The sequence below is a fragment of the Neomonachus schauinslandi genome, chromosome 8 (assembly GCF_002201575.2).
Source record: "Neomonachus schauinslandi chromosome 8, ASM220157v2, whole genome shotgun sequence".
Lineage (NCBI taxonomy): Eukaryota > Metazoa > Chordata > Mammalia > Carnivora > Phocidae > Neomonachus > Neomonachus schauinslandi.
Genome location: NC_058410.1, coordinates 136,456,742 through 136,472,325, shown reverse-complemented (window position 1 = coordinate 136,472,325; position 15,584 = coordinate 136,456,742). Strand labels below are relative to the sequence as shown.

The window sequence follows — 15,584 nt, the reverse complement described above, 5'->3', positions numbered from 1 at the left end:
TTTAAATTTTTAAATAAAAAATAAAAGTGACCCCAGAATCTACAGGAATAGAACAAGGGTAAAGTCGGTGATATGGCTATACACCTGCTCTAGACTCTTTCTTAGCCATTCACAAAAATAAATAACTGGGGGATGAAATCCAGGAACTCTTCCACACTTTTTAAAGTTCTTATATCCCAAGAATACGGCCTCTGTCCTAAAGTTCCGATTGTTCTGTGTGCAAAAGGGTCTGAATGTTAGGGGACAGACTCATCAGATACTGCAAATGTATTTACAGTTCTGTTTTCCTTTGTATCTATAATCCCATTCTGTCTACCCTAAATCCAGAAATTATTTGGGCCATTGCTTTCCTATGGAAATGCTTGAGGGTACAACTAATTATTAAAAATATGTGTGTGGGGAGGGCGCCTGGGTGGCTCAGTCAGTTAAGTATCCGACTCCTGATTTAGGCTCAGGTCTTGACCTTAGGGTTGGGAGTTCAAGCCTGCTTTGGGGTCTGCGCTGGGCATGGAGACTATTTAAAAAAAAAAATGTGTGTATGTCACACACCCCTTTATGTAACAGAATGGATTTCAAGTAGATTTCATAGGTGTCAATTCTCCCTTTGCCTAAAAATCAATCACTGTCCCTGAGTTTCAGACATGAAGAAAAACTGCAAATTACCACCCCTGTATTACAGAAATGTAGAACAGCTCAGAACCTTGCAATTTTAGAAACTCAGAAATGCAAAACATCATTTCCTACAAGAGCTGTGGGGTCTGCCAGCTCAGGTAGCAAAGTTCCGTGTGAGAAATGAAACGTGAGGAGGTTCGGCCTGCCGGACATGAGCTTCTCCTCCCCACACGGAGCAGAGACAGGACCGAGCAGTTACACTGAGCTCAAAACACACAAGAACACTCTCTCGCAGCTGAATCTGGGCCAAGACCATCAAATTACGGGCCTCCTGTTCTTTTCTTGGAAGGATTCAAACAGAGATAAGGTCACACAAGTCACCCATGAGAAACAAGGATAACAAGGCTGATGCTGATCCTTGTAGTAAGGCAAACTATCCATTTCTTCCTTTTTAATTCCTTTTAACAGGGGGCAATAAAACTATATTTCTTTCTCTTTAAGGTAGGGGAGGATCACCCACGATACCACGACTGCTAACATTTTTATCATACACATGTCAGATTAGATTGAAAGCCTCTGATCAGCAACCAAATAGAGAGAAACTCATAAAACTGTTACTGTCGCTGACGTACAGTACTTTTATCATCGAAAGCACAATGAGCTGCAGTCTAGGATGTGCACAAATACTCACTAGATCCTCTGGAAGGGAACAATGATCCGAGGTCTCGGGCTATAAAAGAAAACCAAGTGTTAATTAGATTTACTTATAAAATACAGGCGTAAGTGTCCATGTGCTTTCAGTAAGATATCCCTCTTCACCTGTTCGACAGGCAAAAGCAAAAAGTGGGATAAAACACTGTAGGAGTGAGGGTGTGGAGGAGACAGCTACTCCCATAAAGATGTCCCGGGTGGAATGCTCAAGGAATGAAAGAACTTCGGAGGGCAATTTGACAAAACACACATTTAAATGCACAATAATTTGGCACTATCTTGCACCGCTGAAGACATACATACTATATGCCCAGCAATTCAAACTTTGCTAGATTTTCAAGAGGAACCCTCAAATATGTGCACCCACAGAAGTATCAGAAATGCTCAGGGGCGCCTGGGTGGCGCAGTCAGTTAAGCATCCGACTCCTGGTTTCGGCTCAGGTCGTAATCTCAGGGTCGTGAGACTGAGTCTCCCACAGGGCTCCCCTGGCTCAGTGAGGAGTCTGCTTGAGATTCTCTCTCCCTCTGCCCCTCCCCTCCACTCACTCTCTTTCTCTCACTCAGATAAATAAAATCTTTTAAGAAAATATTTATTTTGGGGGGGGGCAAGGAGGGAGGAGGGGCAGAGGGAGAGGGAGAAGCAGACTCCCCGCTGAGCAGGGAGCCCGATGTGGGGCTCGATCCCAGGACCCTGAGATCATGATCTGAGCCCAAGGCAGAGGCTTAACCGACTGAGCCACCCAGGTGCCCCAAAATAAATAAATCTTAAAAAATGTTCAAAGGAGCACTATTTGTAATAGAAAAAAGCTAAATACAGCACAGAAGTCCACCAAGAGTAGAATAGTGTTATGTTCAAACAACAGCCCACTAGGGCACCTGGGTGGCTCAGTCAGTTAAGCATCTGCATTCGGCTCAGGTCATGATCCTGGGTCCTGGGATTGAGTCCCGCATCGGGCTCCCTGCTCACTAGAGAGCCTGCTTCTCCCTCACCTCCCCACTCGTGTACTCTCTCTCGCTCTCTCTCTCTCTAATAAATAAAAATCTTTAAAACAACAACAACAGCCCACTACACAGCAATGAGAAAGAACCAACCACAAACTACACAGCACCACATGGACATACCTCACAAACATAATGGCGATAAAGAAACCAGGCCCAGAAAAACACATACTGTAGATTCCATTTACATAAAGTTCAGTAAGCCAGCAGAGTGAGTAGGGGAGCAAGGGAAGGAGTGTGTGAGTGACAGGGGGTGTGGGGGGGGCTCCTGCGGGGCTGGGAAGAGTTCGATTTCTCTACTGGGAGTTGGCTAAAGAGGGACTCTCAGAAGCTTCACTGAGCTCCACATTTTGATTTGTGCATTTTCTGTTTGTATGTTATACTTCAATAAAAAAGTTACCTAAATAAACTCAAGACTGGCATACCATATGGCCCGGCAAATCTGGAATATTCCAGAGAAACTCTTGCATGCATGCACCAGGAGGCATGCAAGAATGCTCACGTGTATCTTACAGCCCGAAACGAGAAACCACCCTCACGTCCATGACCAGGAGAACAGATATGCTGTGGTAGGTAGATTCATGCAAGGCAATACTACACAGCAGGGAAAATCAATGAACTAGAGCTTAAGCATCAACATGGATGCTTGTGAAAAACCTCACTGTTGAGTAAAAAGAGCAAGTTGCAGAGGAACACAAACAACAGGACATAATTTATAACCAGTACAGAAATATAGAAAACTTTACATGTTGTTTTGGTCTCATAAATATGCATGAACTCTGTAACAAAAAGCAGAGGAATAATAAATGCAGAATTCAGAACACGGCAGAATACCTGCAGGGGAGGGAGGGAAAGAGAAGTACTGAGGGGCCCCCGGGGAGCTACAGAGGCCTTGGTAATGCTCTGCTTCTAAAACTGGGAGCTGGGTACCTGAGGGCTTGCTTTAAGTCTTTATTCCTTATGCATCATTAGAAACCCTCTTTTGTGTCTATGTATTAGTTCATATTAAAATGACCATATTGGGGTGCCCGGCTGTATCGGTCAATAGAGCACACAACTCTTAATCTCAGGGCTGGGAGTTCAAGCTCCACATTGGGTGGGGAGCCTACTTAAAAAAAAAAAAAAAGGGAGGAGGAGGAAAATGACCATATATACTTCGACACAGAAATTTCATTTCTTGGAACTGATCCTACAAGCAGACTGAAAATGTCATAGATACAAAGCTATTCACTGAAGTACTGTCACTAGCAGTAAACATTAAGTCACCTAAATACCCTTTAGTCAGGCTAAATTCATCAGGATACACCAATTCAGTGGACTAAGTACTCCTTAAGAAAAAAGAGATCTTTATGTACTGATATGGAAGCATCTTTATATAAACCGACAGGGGCACCTGGGTGGCCAGTTGATTAAATGTCCGACTCTTGATTTCGGCTCAGGTGGGGATATCAGGGTTGTGGGATCGAGCCCTAATGGGGCTCCACGCTGGACGTGGAGCCTGCTGGAGATTCTCTCCCTCCCTGTCTCTGGCTCCCTCTGCCCCTCACCGCACCCCCCCTCCCAAAAAGATACATTAACCAACAAAAGCGAACTCCAAAAGAGCAAGTGTAGCTCACTACCGTTCTGTTTAATGTTGGTTTACAAATAAACCTTTCCAGACTCTGTCCTTGACAGAATACCCAGCTGAAGACCAAAGTGACTCTGGGTCAATAAACACCATTTAAATAAATATTTCAAAAGTTCAGGTTATGGATGGCAATCAATTGAGACTGCAGCAGTAGGTCTCAAAGGGGGCTCTCTGGAGGGGAGAAGGAGATGAGAAAATGTGATACCATAGTCAGAAGCTGGAATTTAAGACCTCAAAACCTTCAACTTTAAGATGGTGGGAGGCAGGAGGAGAGAAAGACAATTAAATTTTCAAAAACGTTAAGGGATCTGACACCCCAGAGCCCCTACTGGGAAAAAGTACTTGCTGTTAAAATACATTCAACCATGTGAGGAATCACAATAAAGAAGTGGGGGCAGAAGGAACTGTGGTACAGAAATTGAGGGGTATGGTAAAGCCACGTAAACACAGAAGAGTAAACAACGGAGAGATTACGGTGACTGAAAATAAATGACCCAAAACACGAACAGGAATTGGGAGTGAGGAAAAGGCGTGGTGGCCTGTAGTGTGTGATGTAATTTACTTTTTTCTCTTTCACGGTCACGTGTCAATGAGCATCTAAGATTGAAACATGCAACTTAAAAAAGAAGTTAGGGCGATTCCAACCTCCTAACATTCTCATCACGTATCTTCTTAATCTTTCAGAGAGATTTTATTTTTTTAGAGATTTTATTTATTTATTTGAGAACAAAGAGGGAGAGGGAGAAGCAGACTCCCCGCTGAGCAGGGAGCCCGATGCGGGGCTCTATCCCAGGACCCTGGGATCATGACCTGAGCTGAAGGCAGATGCTCAACAAACTGAGCCACCTAGGCGCCCCTCAGGGAGATTTTAGAAACTACTATTCTTTGTGATGAAGAAATAATTATTCCATGTTCAGCAAGTTCTTACTTCATTTTGGCTTCTTTTTCTTATGTTAAGTTTGGTCTTATGAAATGCAACCATAGAAACCAGCATGTGTGGTGTTATTTTTCACTCCGAAGTGATCTGTCGGCCAGGCCTTCTCCTTGCACACAGGTGGGAATATTCTCGAAAGAACCTCATCAGACAATGGTTATTTCATGACGGTGACCGCATGAGTTTGGTTTTTTGCTATCATCTTTGTTCTTTTCTGTATTGCTTCAATGTTTCAAAGATGAGCACATGTCATTTTTCTAAAAAAACAAGCTCATTCTACAGAAAACCTTGGGCTTTTCCAAAGCAGCTCAAGTTGAAGAAAGTGAAAAAAACACAGACCACTGGAAGAAAAATCAAGTAAACAGGAAAAGGGACATAGATGATCTGAAGAATGAGTAGAAACAACGTCGACATTGCACTTTCTGTTATCACACACGAAAGAGAAGAGGGATGACAGAGAACTCCAAACCCAGTTAAACCACAGACAGGACAAATTACTTTCATATAAACTTTGCATGTAAAACACACCTAGTATTTAGTAACATAACATTATTAGATGTTTGTTTAATCCTTTAGAACAATTGTTTGGAATCGTCACAAAAACAGGTTGAGTGAAAATGGCCCCAAGGCTAATTTCTATTAAAATAGTCTGCTATTTTCCACTGCTCCCTGGCTGAGCTCTCCTTTAAATATTATAATGAAATCCACTTGAGAAATCATCTGAGGCACAGGTTCAAGTTAAGCTTAGTGCAACTCGGATACTGATAGGCTCGCCTTCACTACTCCAACCCCGATTCCCGTCCCTGGACCCACTCAGCCTGGAATTACCAAGCCCCCCAACATCAGCCCCCTCCCTTGTTTTTCTCTCCTGTCCCGCAAACAGGGCTTCTGCTCCAAAGGTCCAGCCCGCGCACCAATTTAGGTGCTGAACTGAAAGGCTTCAGCACGAGACTTGCTAATTCCAGGACCCCGGTCCCCAGGCTTAGATCTGTGCTTTCCACCCTTCACTCCCAAACTGCCAACATCAAAAATGAAAGAGGGATACCACCACAGATCCCACTAGAGAAGAATAAGGGAACAGTGCAAACAACTCTAACAAATATGACAATGTAGATGAAATAAATTTCTTCAAAAACACAACTGTCTAGGTGTGCCTGGCTGGCTGAGTCGGTGGAACGTGTGACCCTTGATCTCGGGTGTGAGTTTGAGCCTTGCACTGGACAGATTACTTAAAAATAATTAGGGGCACCCAGGTGGCTTAGTCGATTAGGTGTCCTACTCTTGATTTCAGCTCAGGTCATGATCTCAGAGTGGTGAGATCTAGCCCCGAGTCGGGCTTTTTACTGCTTAAGATTCTCTCTCTCCCTTTCTCTGCCCCTCCCCCCACCACTTGCTCACACACATGCACGCACACGCCCTCTCTCTGGAACAAAAAAAAATTTTTTTTTAATTAAAAAAATTTGGGGACGCCCAGGTGACTCAGTCGGTTAAGCTTCCACCTTCGGCTCAGGTCATGATCCTGGGGTCCTGGGATCTAGTCCCACTTGGGGCTCCCTGCTCAGCAGGAAGCCTGCTTCTCCCCCTCCTTGAGCTCATGCTCTGACAATTTAAAAAAAAAATTTTTTTTTAAACCCACAAAACACAACTAATCTAAAACTGGTAGAATAAACCACGTGACTAGCCATGTATCTGTGATACTGACACTGAATTTGTCATTTCAAAACTTCTCACAAAGAAAACTAGCCCAATGTCTTCACTACTGAATTATACCAAACAGTAAAAAAGAAATCATTATCAACCTTAAACAGACTCTTTAACAAAACAGAGGAGGAGGATATACTTCTCATTCTGTCTTATGGAGGCAGCATAACTTGGATACCAGAACCTGACAAGGATATTACAAGAAAAGAAAATGACAGATCGTATTCCTCATGAACACAGGTGCAGAATTCCACAACAAAATATGAGCAAACGGAATCCAACAATACATTAAAGGATAATGTATTAAGAACGAGTGGGATTCTCCCCCCCCACCCAGGAACGCAAGGTTGTTTCAACATGCTAAAATCCGCACAAGTCACATTAATAGATTGAAGGAGAAAAACCCACATGATCACCACAAAAGACGCAGAGAATGTTTCTGACAAAATCCAACATCCACTCATAATAAAACATTCTCAGCAAACTAGGGAGAGAGAGGAACTTCCTCAGTCTGATCAAAGACGTCTGTGAAAAGCTACAGCTAGCAATGGACATAATGATAAAATACTGAACACATTCCTCCTAAGTCAGGACCAAGAAGAGACAGCTGTTCTCCAACTTCTACTCAACTCTGTACTGATGATCCTGACCAAAGTAATAAGGCAAGAAGAAGAGCTAAAAAATTTAGTTTTTAAAAAAAGCACAAGAGTCTTTATTCACAGTTGCTATGACTGTAGAAAACCCAAAGGAATCTACAAAAAGTTCTTCAAAATTTAATAAGAATTCAAGAAAGTCTCTGCGTAGATATACAAGTAAATTGTATTTCTACATAATTGTAATAAACGACTTGAAAATAAAGTTAAAAATAAATTCCACTTATAATTACAGAAAAAGGCAAAATATCTAAAAATAAATTTTATAAAAGATACCCTCAGTGAAAACTAGGAAAAAACTCTGGAGAGAAATTAAAGAAAAGATGGAGAGATATACCATGCTCATGGATCAGAACAGAGGTTGGGAAACATTTTCTGTAAAGGGCCAGACAGTAAATATTTTAACCAACTGAGCCACCCAGGCGCCCCAGACAGTAAATATTTTAAATCCTGTGTATCGTATGGTCTACATCACAAACCCCTTACCACTGTAGCATGAAAGCAACCATAGACGATATGTAACGAATGAGCATGGATGTATTCCAAAAAAACTTTATTTTCAGAGGGGGAAGATGGAGGGAGAGGAGGAGGACCCTAGGCTTGCCCCGTCTCACAAATAACCAGACAACGATCAAATCATCCTAAATGCCCCAGAAATTGATCTGAAGACTGGGAGAACAAACTCCACTACTAAAGGGAGAGAAAGGCCACAATGGAGAACGTAGAAATGCAGAGATGTGGCTTGGAAGAGAAATGGATCCTGGCTGCTGTAGGAAGGAGGGAGCTGTGGTTGCAGAGACAGGCAAGAGAAGACTAGCACAGGGGGGAGTGCACAGGGAAAACGAATCCCCATAGCAACTGGCTTGGAAAGTAAGAAGGACGGAATTTTGTGAGTTCTTGCAACCAGCAGGACTTAAAGCCTGGAGTTCTAAAGATCAATGGAGTTGGCTGGGATACAGCCCAGAGGCGATCGGGGTTACTCTTGGAGAGAAGGCAAGGTGAACAGCCCTCAGACATACAGCATGGAAAAAACAGTGATCTGAAGAGCACCTGGGGCACAAGGTGGGGAGGTTAGCTGTTCATCTCAGAGCATGTCCCAGAGAAGCAGCAATCATGGAGAGGTGCCTCTGATAACAAAGGAACTGGCAGGAGCCATTTCTCTTGCCCGCCCTCAGCATTAACACAGAGCCACCCACAGGAACCAGCCCAGTGCCCACATTTGCTACCTAACTTGCTTACGTCAAGCCTCTCCCCAGCCCTGTGTTCCAGGGGAACCAACCTTGCCAGTCACGTTTGCCTAAATCCCAGCATGGCAGGCCTGTTACTGCCAAAGGCCAGTGAAAACCCCTGCCCACACCGCATCTCCCCACCTTGGAGGTTTTCAAGGCCTCAGTTCTGGTGGCAGTGATGACGGGTCCCATTTCACAAGCAAGCCACAACACTCTAGTTAAAATGCACCACGTCAGGCCAGGAACCAAACACTGCCCACAAAAGCAAAGAGTGCCTCTGCAAATGACTGGCCTAAAGGATAAAGTGTCCAGGACACAACATCAGAGCACTCCCAGCACACACTGGAGAGAGTCCCAGAAGCGCCAGGCTGGGGAACAGGGTACACTACATAGCAAGACACTACAGGACCTCTTCTTCATAAGGCCATTACCCTCAAGAATAGATGTAGCTGGTTTTCCTAACACAAAGAAACAGGCATAGAGACTTGGACAAGATAGGAGGAGAGAGGAATGTGCCCCAAATTAAAGAAAAGGACAATGCCACAGCCAGAGTCCTAAGGGAAACAGATATAAGTAACATGCCTGATGGAGAATTTAAAGCAATGATCACGATATTTACTGAACTTGAGAAAAGAGTAGAGGACAACACTGAGACCCTTGACACAGAGAAAAGGAATAACATAGCAGAGTGAAATGAAAAGCACACTCTTGGAATGAACAGCAGGATGAAGGCAGCAGAGGAAAGAATTAGTGACACAGAAGACAGAGTAATGGAAAGTAATCAAGTTGAACAAAAGAGAGAAAAGAATGATGCAAAATGAGAACAGATTTAGAGAACTCAGTGACTTCATCAAATGTAATAACATTCGCATTATAGGAGTCCCGGAAGAGGGAGAGAGAGAGAAAAGGGAGCAGAGAATTTACTTGAAGAAATAACAGCTGAGGGGCACCTGGGTGGTTCAGTCAGTTACGAATCCTCCTCTAGGTTTTGGCTCAGGTCATGGTCTTAGGATCGTGGGATCGAGCCCTGAGTCGGGCTCTGCACTCAGTGTGGAGTCTGCTTGTCCCTCTCCCTCCCCCAGCCAGCACATGCACTCACTCTCTCTCTCTCTCTCTTAAATAAGTAAATAAATAAAATCTTATTTAAAAAAAAAAAAAAAAAGAACGGCTGAAAAGTTCCCTAATCTGGGGAAGGGATGAGATATCCAGATCCAGGAGGCACAGAGAACCCCCAATAAAATCAACAAAAGCCAATCCACACCAAGACATACTGTAATTAAAATGGTAAAATATAGCGATAAGGAAAAAATATTAAGAGCAGTAATATAAATGAAGACAGTTACATAGAGAAAGGAAACCCCATAAGGCTATCCGCAGATTTTTCAGCAGAAACTTTCCAAGCCAGAAAACAGTGGCATGATATATTCAAAATGCCAAATGGGAAACACCTGCAGCCAAGAATACTCTTTCCAACAAGGCTATCATTCAGAATAGGAGGAAAGATAAAGAAAGGATAAGGAAACCTACAGGAATTCATGGCCACTAAACCAGCCTTGCAAGTAATATTATAGGGGACTTTTCTGGGATGCCTGGGTGGCTCAGTCGTTAAGCGTCTGCCTTCGGCTCAGGTCATGACCCCAGGGTGCTGGGATCGAGTCCCATATGGGGCTCCTTGCTCAGTGAGGAGCCTGCTTCTCCCTCTCCCTCTGCTGCTCCCCCTGCTTGTGCTCTGTCTCTCTCTCTGACAAATAAATAAATAAAAATCTTAAAAAAAAAAAATTATAGGGGACTTTTTGAGTGGAAAGACCAAAAATGATTGTATGAGGGTAGGAAACACAGAAGCAGTAAAAATGAGTATTTCTATAAAAAATTAGTCAAGGAACACACAAAATAAAAGGATGTAATATGTGACACCCCATACCTAAAACGTGGGGAAGACAGGAGAAAAGAATGGGTTCAAACCTAAATGACCATCAACTTAACACAGACCGCTACATGACGAAGAGGTTATATATAAACCTAATGGTAACCAAAAATCAAAAACCACCAACAAATATGCAAAGAATGAAGAGAAAGAAATCCAAATATATCTCTAAAGAAAACCAGCAAACCATGAAAGGGAAAAAGACAAGGATCAGAGGAAATCTTCAAAAGCAAATGACAAAATAAGTAATGAAATGGCAATAAATACTTATCTATCAATAATGACACTGAATGTACGTGAACTAAATGCTCCACTCAAAAGACACAGCGTGACAGAATGGATTAAAAAACAAGACCCATGTATGTATGCTGCCTACAAGAGACTCATTTTAGACTTAAAATCTGCACCTGCAGATTGAAAGTGAGGAATGGAGAAACATTTATTATGCAAATGGATGTTAAAAGAAAGCTGGAGTAGCAATACTTCTATTGGACAAAACAGACTTTAAAAGAAAGCCTGTAATAAGAGACAAAGAAGGACACTATAATAAAGGGGACAATCCAACAAGAAAACCTAACAATTATAAATATTTATTTACCCGGGGGCCTTGGTGGCTCAGTCGGTTAAGTGTCAGACTCTTGGTTTTGGCTTGGATCATGGTCTCAGAGTCATGGGGTCAAGCCCCATGTTGGGCTCCTTGCTCAGATTGCTTGAGATTCTCTGCCTCTCCCTTTCCTTCTGCCCCTCCCCCTGCTCACTCTTTCTCTCTAAAATAAATCTTTTAAAAAAATATTTATGCACCCAACATAGGAACACCCAAATACATAAAACAATTAATAACAAACATAAAGGAACTAATCGATAATTCAAAAATAGTAGGGGACTTTAACACCTGACTTACATCAATGGACAGATTATCTAAAAAGAAAGTCAACAAGGGAACAATGGCTTTGAGTGTTACACAGGAACAGTATGACAACACTATCTCTTAAATCCTTAAGAGATATATTCAGAACATTTCATCCTAAAGCAGCAGATACACATTCTTTTCAAGTGTACATGGAACATTCTCCAGAACAGATCACATATTAGACCACAAAACAAGCCTCAACAGGGGCACCTGGGTTAAGCATCTGCCTTCAGCTCAGGTCATGATCCCAGGGTCCTGGGACCGAGCCCAGCACCAGGCTCCTGACTCAGTGGGGAGCCTGCTTCTCCCTCTCCCTCTGCCTCTCTCCCTGCTCATGCTCTATCTCTGTGTCTCAAATGAATAAATAAAATCTTAAAAAAAAAAACACCACCACCAAGCCTTAACAAATTTAAAAAGATCAAAGTCACACCATGCATCTTTTCTTTTCTTTTTTTTTTTTATTTGACAGAGAGAGAGATAGCGAGAGCAGGAACACAAGCAGGGGGAGTGGGAGAGGGAGAAGCAGGCTTCCTGCTGAGCAGGGAGCCCGATGTGGGACTCGATCCCAGGACCCTGGAATCGTGACCTGAGCCGAAGGCAGACGCTTAACGAACTGAGCCACCCAGGTGCCCACCATGCATCTTTTCTGACCGCAATACTATGAAACTAGAGGGCGCCTGGGTGGCTCAGTTGGTTAAGCGACTGCCTTCGGCTCAGGTCATGATCCTGGAGTCCCGGGATCGAGTCCCGCATCGGGCTCCCTGCTCGGCAGGGAGTCTGCTTCTCCCTCTGACCCTCCTCCCTCTCATGCTCTCTGTCTCTCATTCTCTCTGTCTCAAATAAATAAATAAAAATCTTTAAAAAAAAAAAATACTATGAAACTAGAAGTCAACCACAAGAAAAAATCTGGAAAGGGCACAAATACATGGAGGTTAAATAACATGCTATTAAACAATGAATGGGTCAACCAGGAAATACAAGAAGAAATTTTAAAAGTACATGGAAATAAATGAAAGTGAAACACGATGATTCAAACCTTTGGGACACAGCAAAAGCAGTCCTAAAAGGGAAGTATATAGCCAATAGAGGCCTACCTCAAGAAGCAAGAAAAATCTCAAACAACCTAATCTTACACCTAAAGGAGCTAGAAAAAACAAATGAAGCCTAACACCAGCAGAAGGAAGGAAAAAATAAAGATTCAAGCAGAAATAAGTGCTATATAAACTAAAAAAAAAAAAAAAAAAATAGAACAGATGAATGAAACCAGGAGCTGGTTCTTTGGGGAAAAAAACAAAAAAAAAACACAATAAAACTGATAAACGTCTAGGCAGACTCATCAAGAACAAAAGAGAAAGGACTCAAAGTCACAAGTGAGAGAGGAGAAATAAAAACCACCACCACAGAAATATAAACAATTGCAACAGTTTATTACAAAAAACAATATGCCAACAAATTGGACAACCTAGAAGAAATGGATAAATTCGTAGAACATATAACCTACCAAAACTGAAGCAGGAAGAAACACAAAATTTGAACAGACCAATTACCAACAAAGAAATTGAATCAGTAACAACAACAACAAAAAACTCCCAACAAAAATCCAGAACCAGATGGCTTCACAGCTGAATTCTACCAAACGTTTAAAGAAGAGTCAATACCTATTCTTCTCAAACTATTCCAAAAATTAGAAAAGGAAGGAAAACTCCCAGATTTATTCTGTGAGGCCAGCATTATTACCCTGATACCAAGATCAGATAAAGACCACAAAAAAGAGAACTACAGGCCAATATCTCTGATGAACATAAATGCAAAAATCTATGCTAAGAATATCCAATGGGAAAAAGACATTCTCTTCAACAAATGATGTTGGAAAAAGTGAACAGCTACATGAAGAATGAAACTAGGCCACTTTCTTACACCATACACAAAAATAAACTCAAAATGCGTTAAAGGCCTAAACGTGAGGCCTGAAACCATAAAAATCCTTGAAGAGAACACAGGCAGTAACTTCTTTGACATTGGCCATAGCAACATTTTTCTAGATAGGTCTCCTGAGGCAAGGGAAACAAAAGCAAAAATAAACTATTGGGACTACATCGAAATAAAAAGCTTCTGCACAGTGAATGAAACCATCAACAAAACTAAGAAGTAACCTACTGAATGGGAGACGGTATTTGCAAATGACTTAGCTGATAAAGGGTTAGTATCCAAAATATATAAAGAACCAATACAACTCAACACCGAAAAAAACAAATAACCCAACCAAAAATGGGCAGAAGACGTGAACAGACATCTCTACAAAAAGACATACAGATGGCCAACATACACATGAAAAGATGCTCAACATCACTCATCAGGGAAATGCAAATCAAAACCACAATATCACCTCACACCTGTCAGGATGGCTAAAATCAAGAAACAAGAAACAAGTGTTGGTGAGGATGTGGAGAAAAAAGAACCCTCTTGCACTGTTGGTGGGAATGCAAACTGGTGCAGCTGGTGTGGAGAACAGTATGGAGGGTCCTCAAAAAGTTAAAAACAGAACTACCCTATGATCCAATAATTGCACTAGTGGGTATTTACCCAAAAAATACAAAAACACTAATTCAAAGGGATATGTACACCCGTTTGTTTATTGCAGCATTATCTACAATTGCCAAATTACAGAAGAAGCCCAAGTGTCCATCGACAGATGACTGGATAAAGAAGATGTGGTATATATACACAATGCAATATTATTCAGCCATAAAAAAGGAATGAAATCTTGCCTTTTTGTAACAACATGGATGGATCTAGAGAGTATAATGCTAAGTGAAATAAGTCAGTAAGAGAAAGACAAACACCATATATTTCACTCGTATGTGAAGTTTAAGAAACAAAACAAACAAGCAAAGGAAAAGAAAAGAGAGAGACAGAAACATACCAAGAAGCAGACTCTTAAATATACAGAACAAACTGATGGTTGCCAGAGGGGAGGTGGGTGGGGGATGGGGAAATAGGTGATGGGGATTAAGGAGGGCACTTATCATGATGAGCACTGAGTACAGAATTACTGAAACACTAGATTATACACCTGAAACTAATATAAAAAAAAAGTTAGCCATTTTAAATACTAAGTAATTGCCACATATAAAAAAAAAAAAAAAAAAAAAGGTACATTATTTCAACCATTTAAGTTTCCTAATTGCCCAAACATATCCATTCATCCCTCCTTCCTTACTAAAAGGATCCTGGTTTTGACTGATATTGCAACATGCTCAGTTACACTTCCTTCCTTTATCTCTCTACTGTTGTTCACAGTAGTTGCATGATCCTGTTCTGGCAATGAGCTGTAAAGAGAAATCTACTGTTGGAACTTTCTGGAAAGCTATTATTTTACCAATAAAAGACGGAGAAGCTCAGCTGGCACACCTCTCTTGCCCTTTGCCTTTCTCATCTTTTCTGCTTAGAATTTGGACACAATGGCTGATGGTACAGCAACCATCTTCTGGTGGGACTCGAAACTGGTACGGAGACTTCCCTGGGCAGCCACGCCAGCCCTGGACAGGCTATTTCCAAACTGCTTATCATGAGAAAAAAATAAAGTCTTCAATCAGTTAAGCTATCACAGTTGGGGGCCCGTAATCCCGACAAAATGATCAATACAATAAATGAAAAATATACACCATCACTCCTTAGTTACAACTAAATCAACCTACCCATTAAGTCAAAAGGAAAACCAACAGAGCTCATACCTTAATAGTAGTATTCAATTTCATACCACATCGGTAGGTCCTTGCTATCTGTGGAGTAAGATGGATTTCCTTGGTAAGCTGTCTCCATTTTCTACACTCGGGTTTTGTACACTGAACCTAGATGGAAAGCAAGATGTCAAGGTCAGTGAATTGGCTAATCTTGAGCTAGCATGTCTATCCTCCACCACTCACTCTGCCATTCTTTCCATAAGATCTGACCAACCTTTTCTTTTTTTTTTTTTAAAGATTTTATTTATTTATTTGACAGAGAGAGACACAGCGAGAGAGGGAACACAAGCAGGGGGAGTGGGAGAGGGAGAAGCAGGCTTCCCGCGGAGCAGGGAGCCCGATGCAGGGCAGACGCCTAACGACGGAGACACCCAGGTGGCCTCCCAGGTGCCCTTGAAGGCTGTGCTAAAGAGCTTGGGCCTGATCGGCCTGGGGAGCTGTAAGACTCTACCAACACACAACTCGGGCAGGAGCCATAAAGTTAATCTGGGCAGCGAGGTTTCACTGAGGCTTTTCTTCTTTTTTTAAAAAAATCTTAAAA

General features: G+C 42.0%; 1 protein-coding gene across 1 annotated transcript in view; it reads right to left on the bottom strand.

Annotated features, from left to right (window-relative positions):
* The window catches only part of KDM1B (lysine demethylase 1B), a 58,706-nt gene that overhangs the window by 30,354 nt on the left and 12,768 nt on the right, over window positions 1-15,584 (bottom strand). The window contains exons 6-7 of the mRNA XM_021696894.1: window positions 15,035-15,151; window positions 1,304-1,342 (exon numbers count right to left, since the gene is read on the bottom strand). Of these exons, the coding sequence (XP_021552569.1) occupies window positions 1,304-1,342; window positions 15,035-15,151 (156 nt within the window). The remainder of the gene's footprint in view (window positions 1-1,303; window positions 1,343-15,034; window positions 15,152-15,584) is intronic.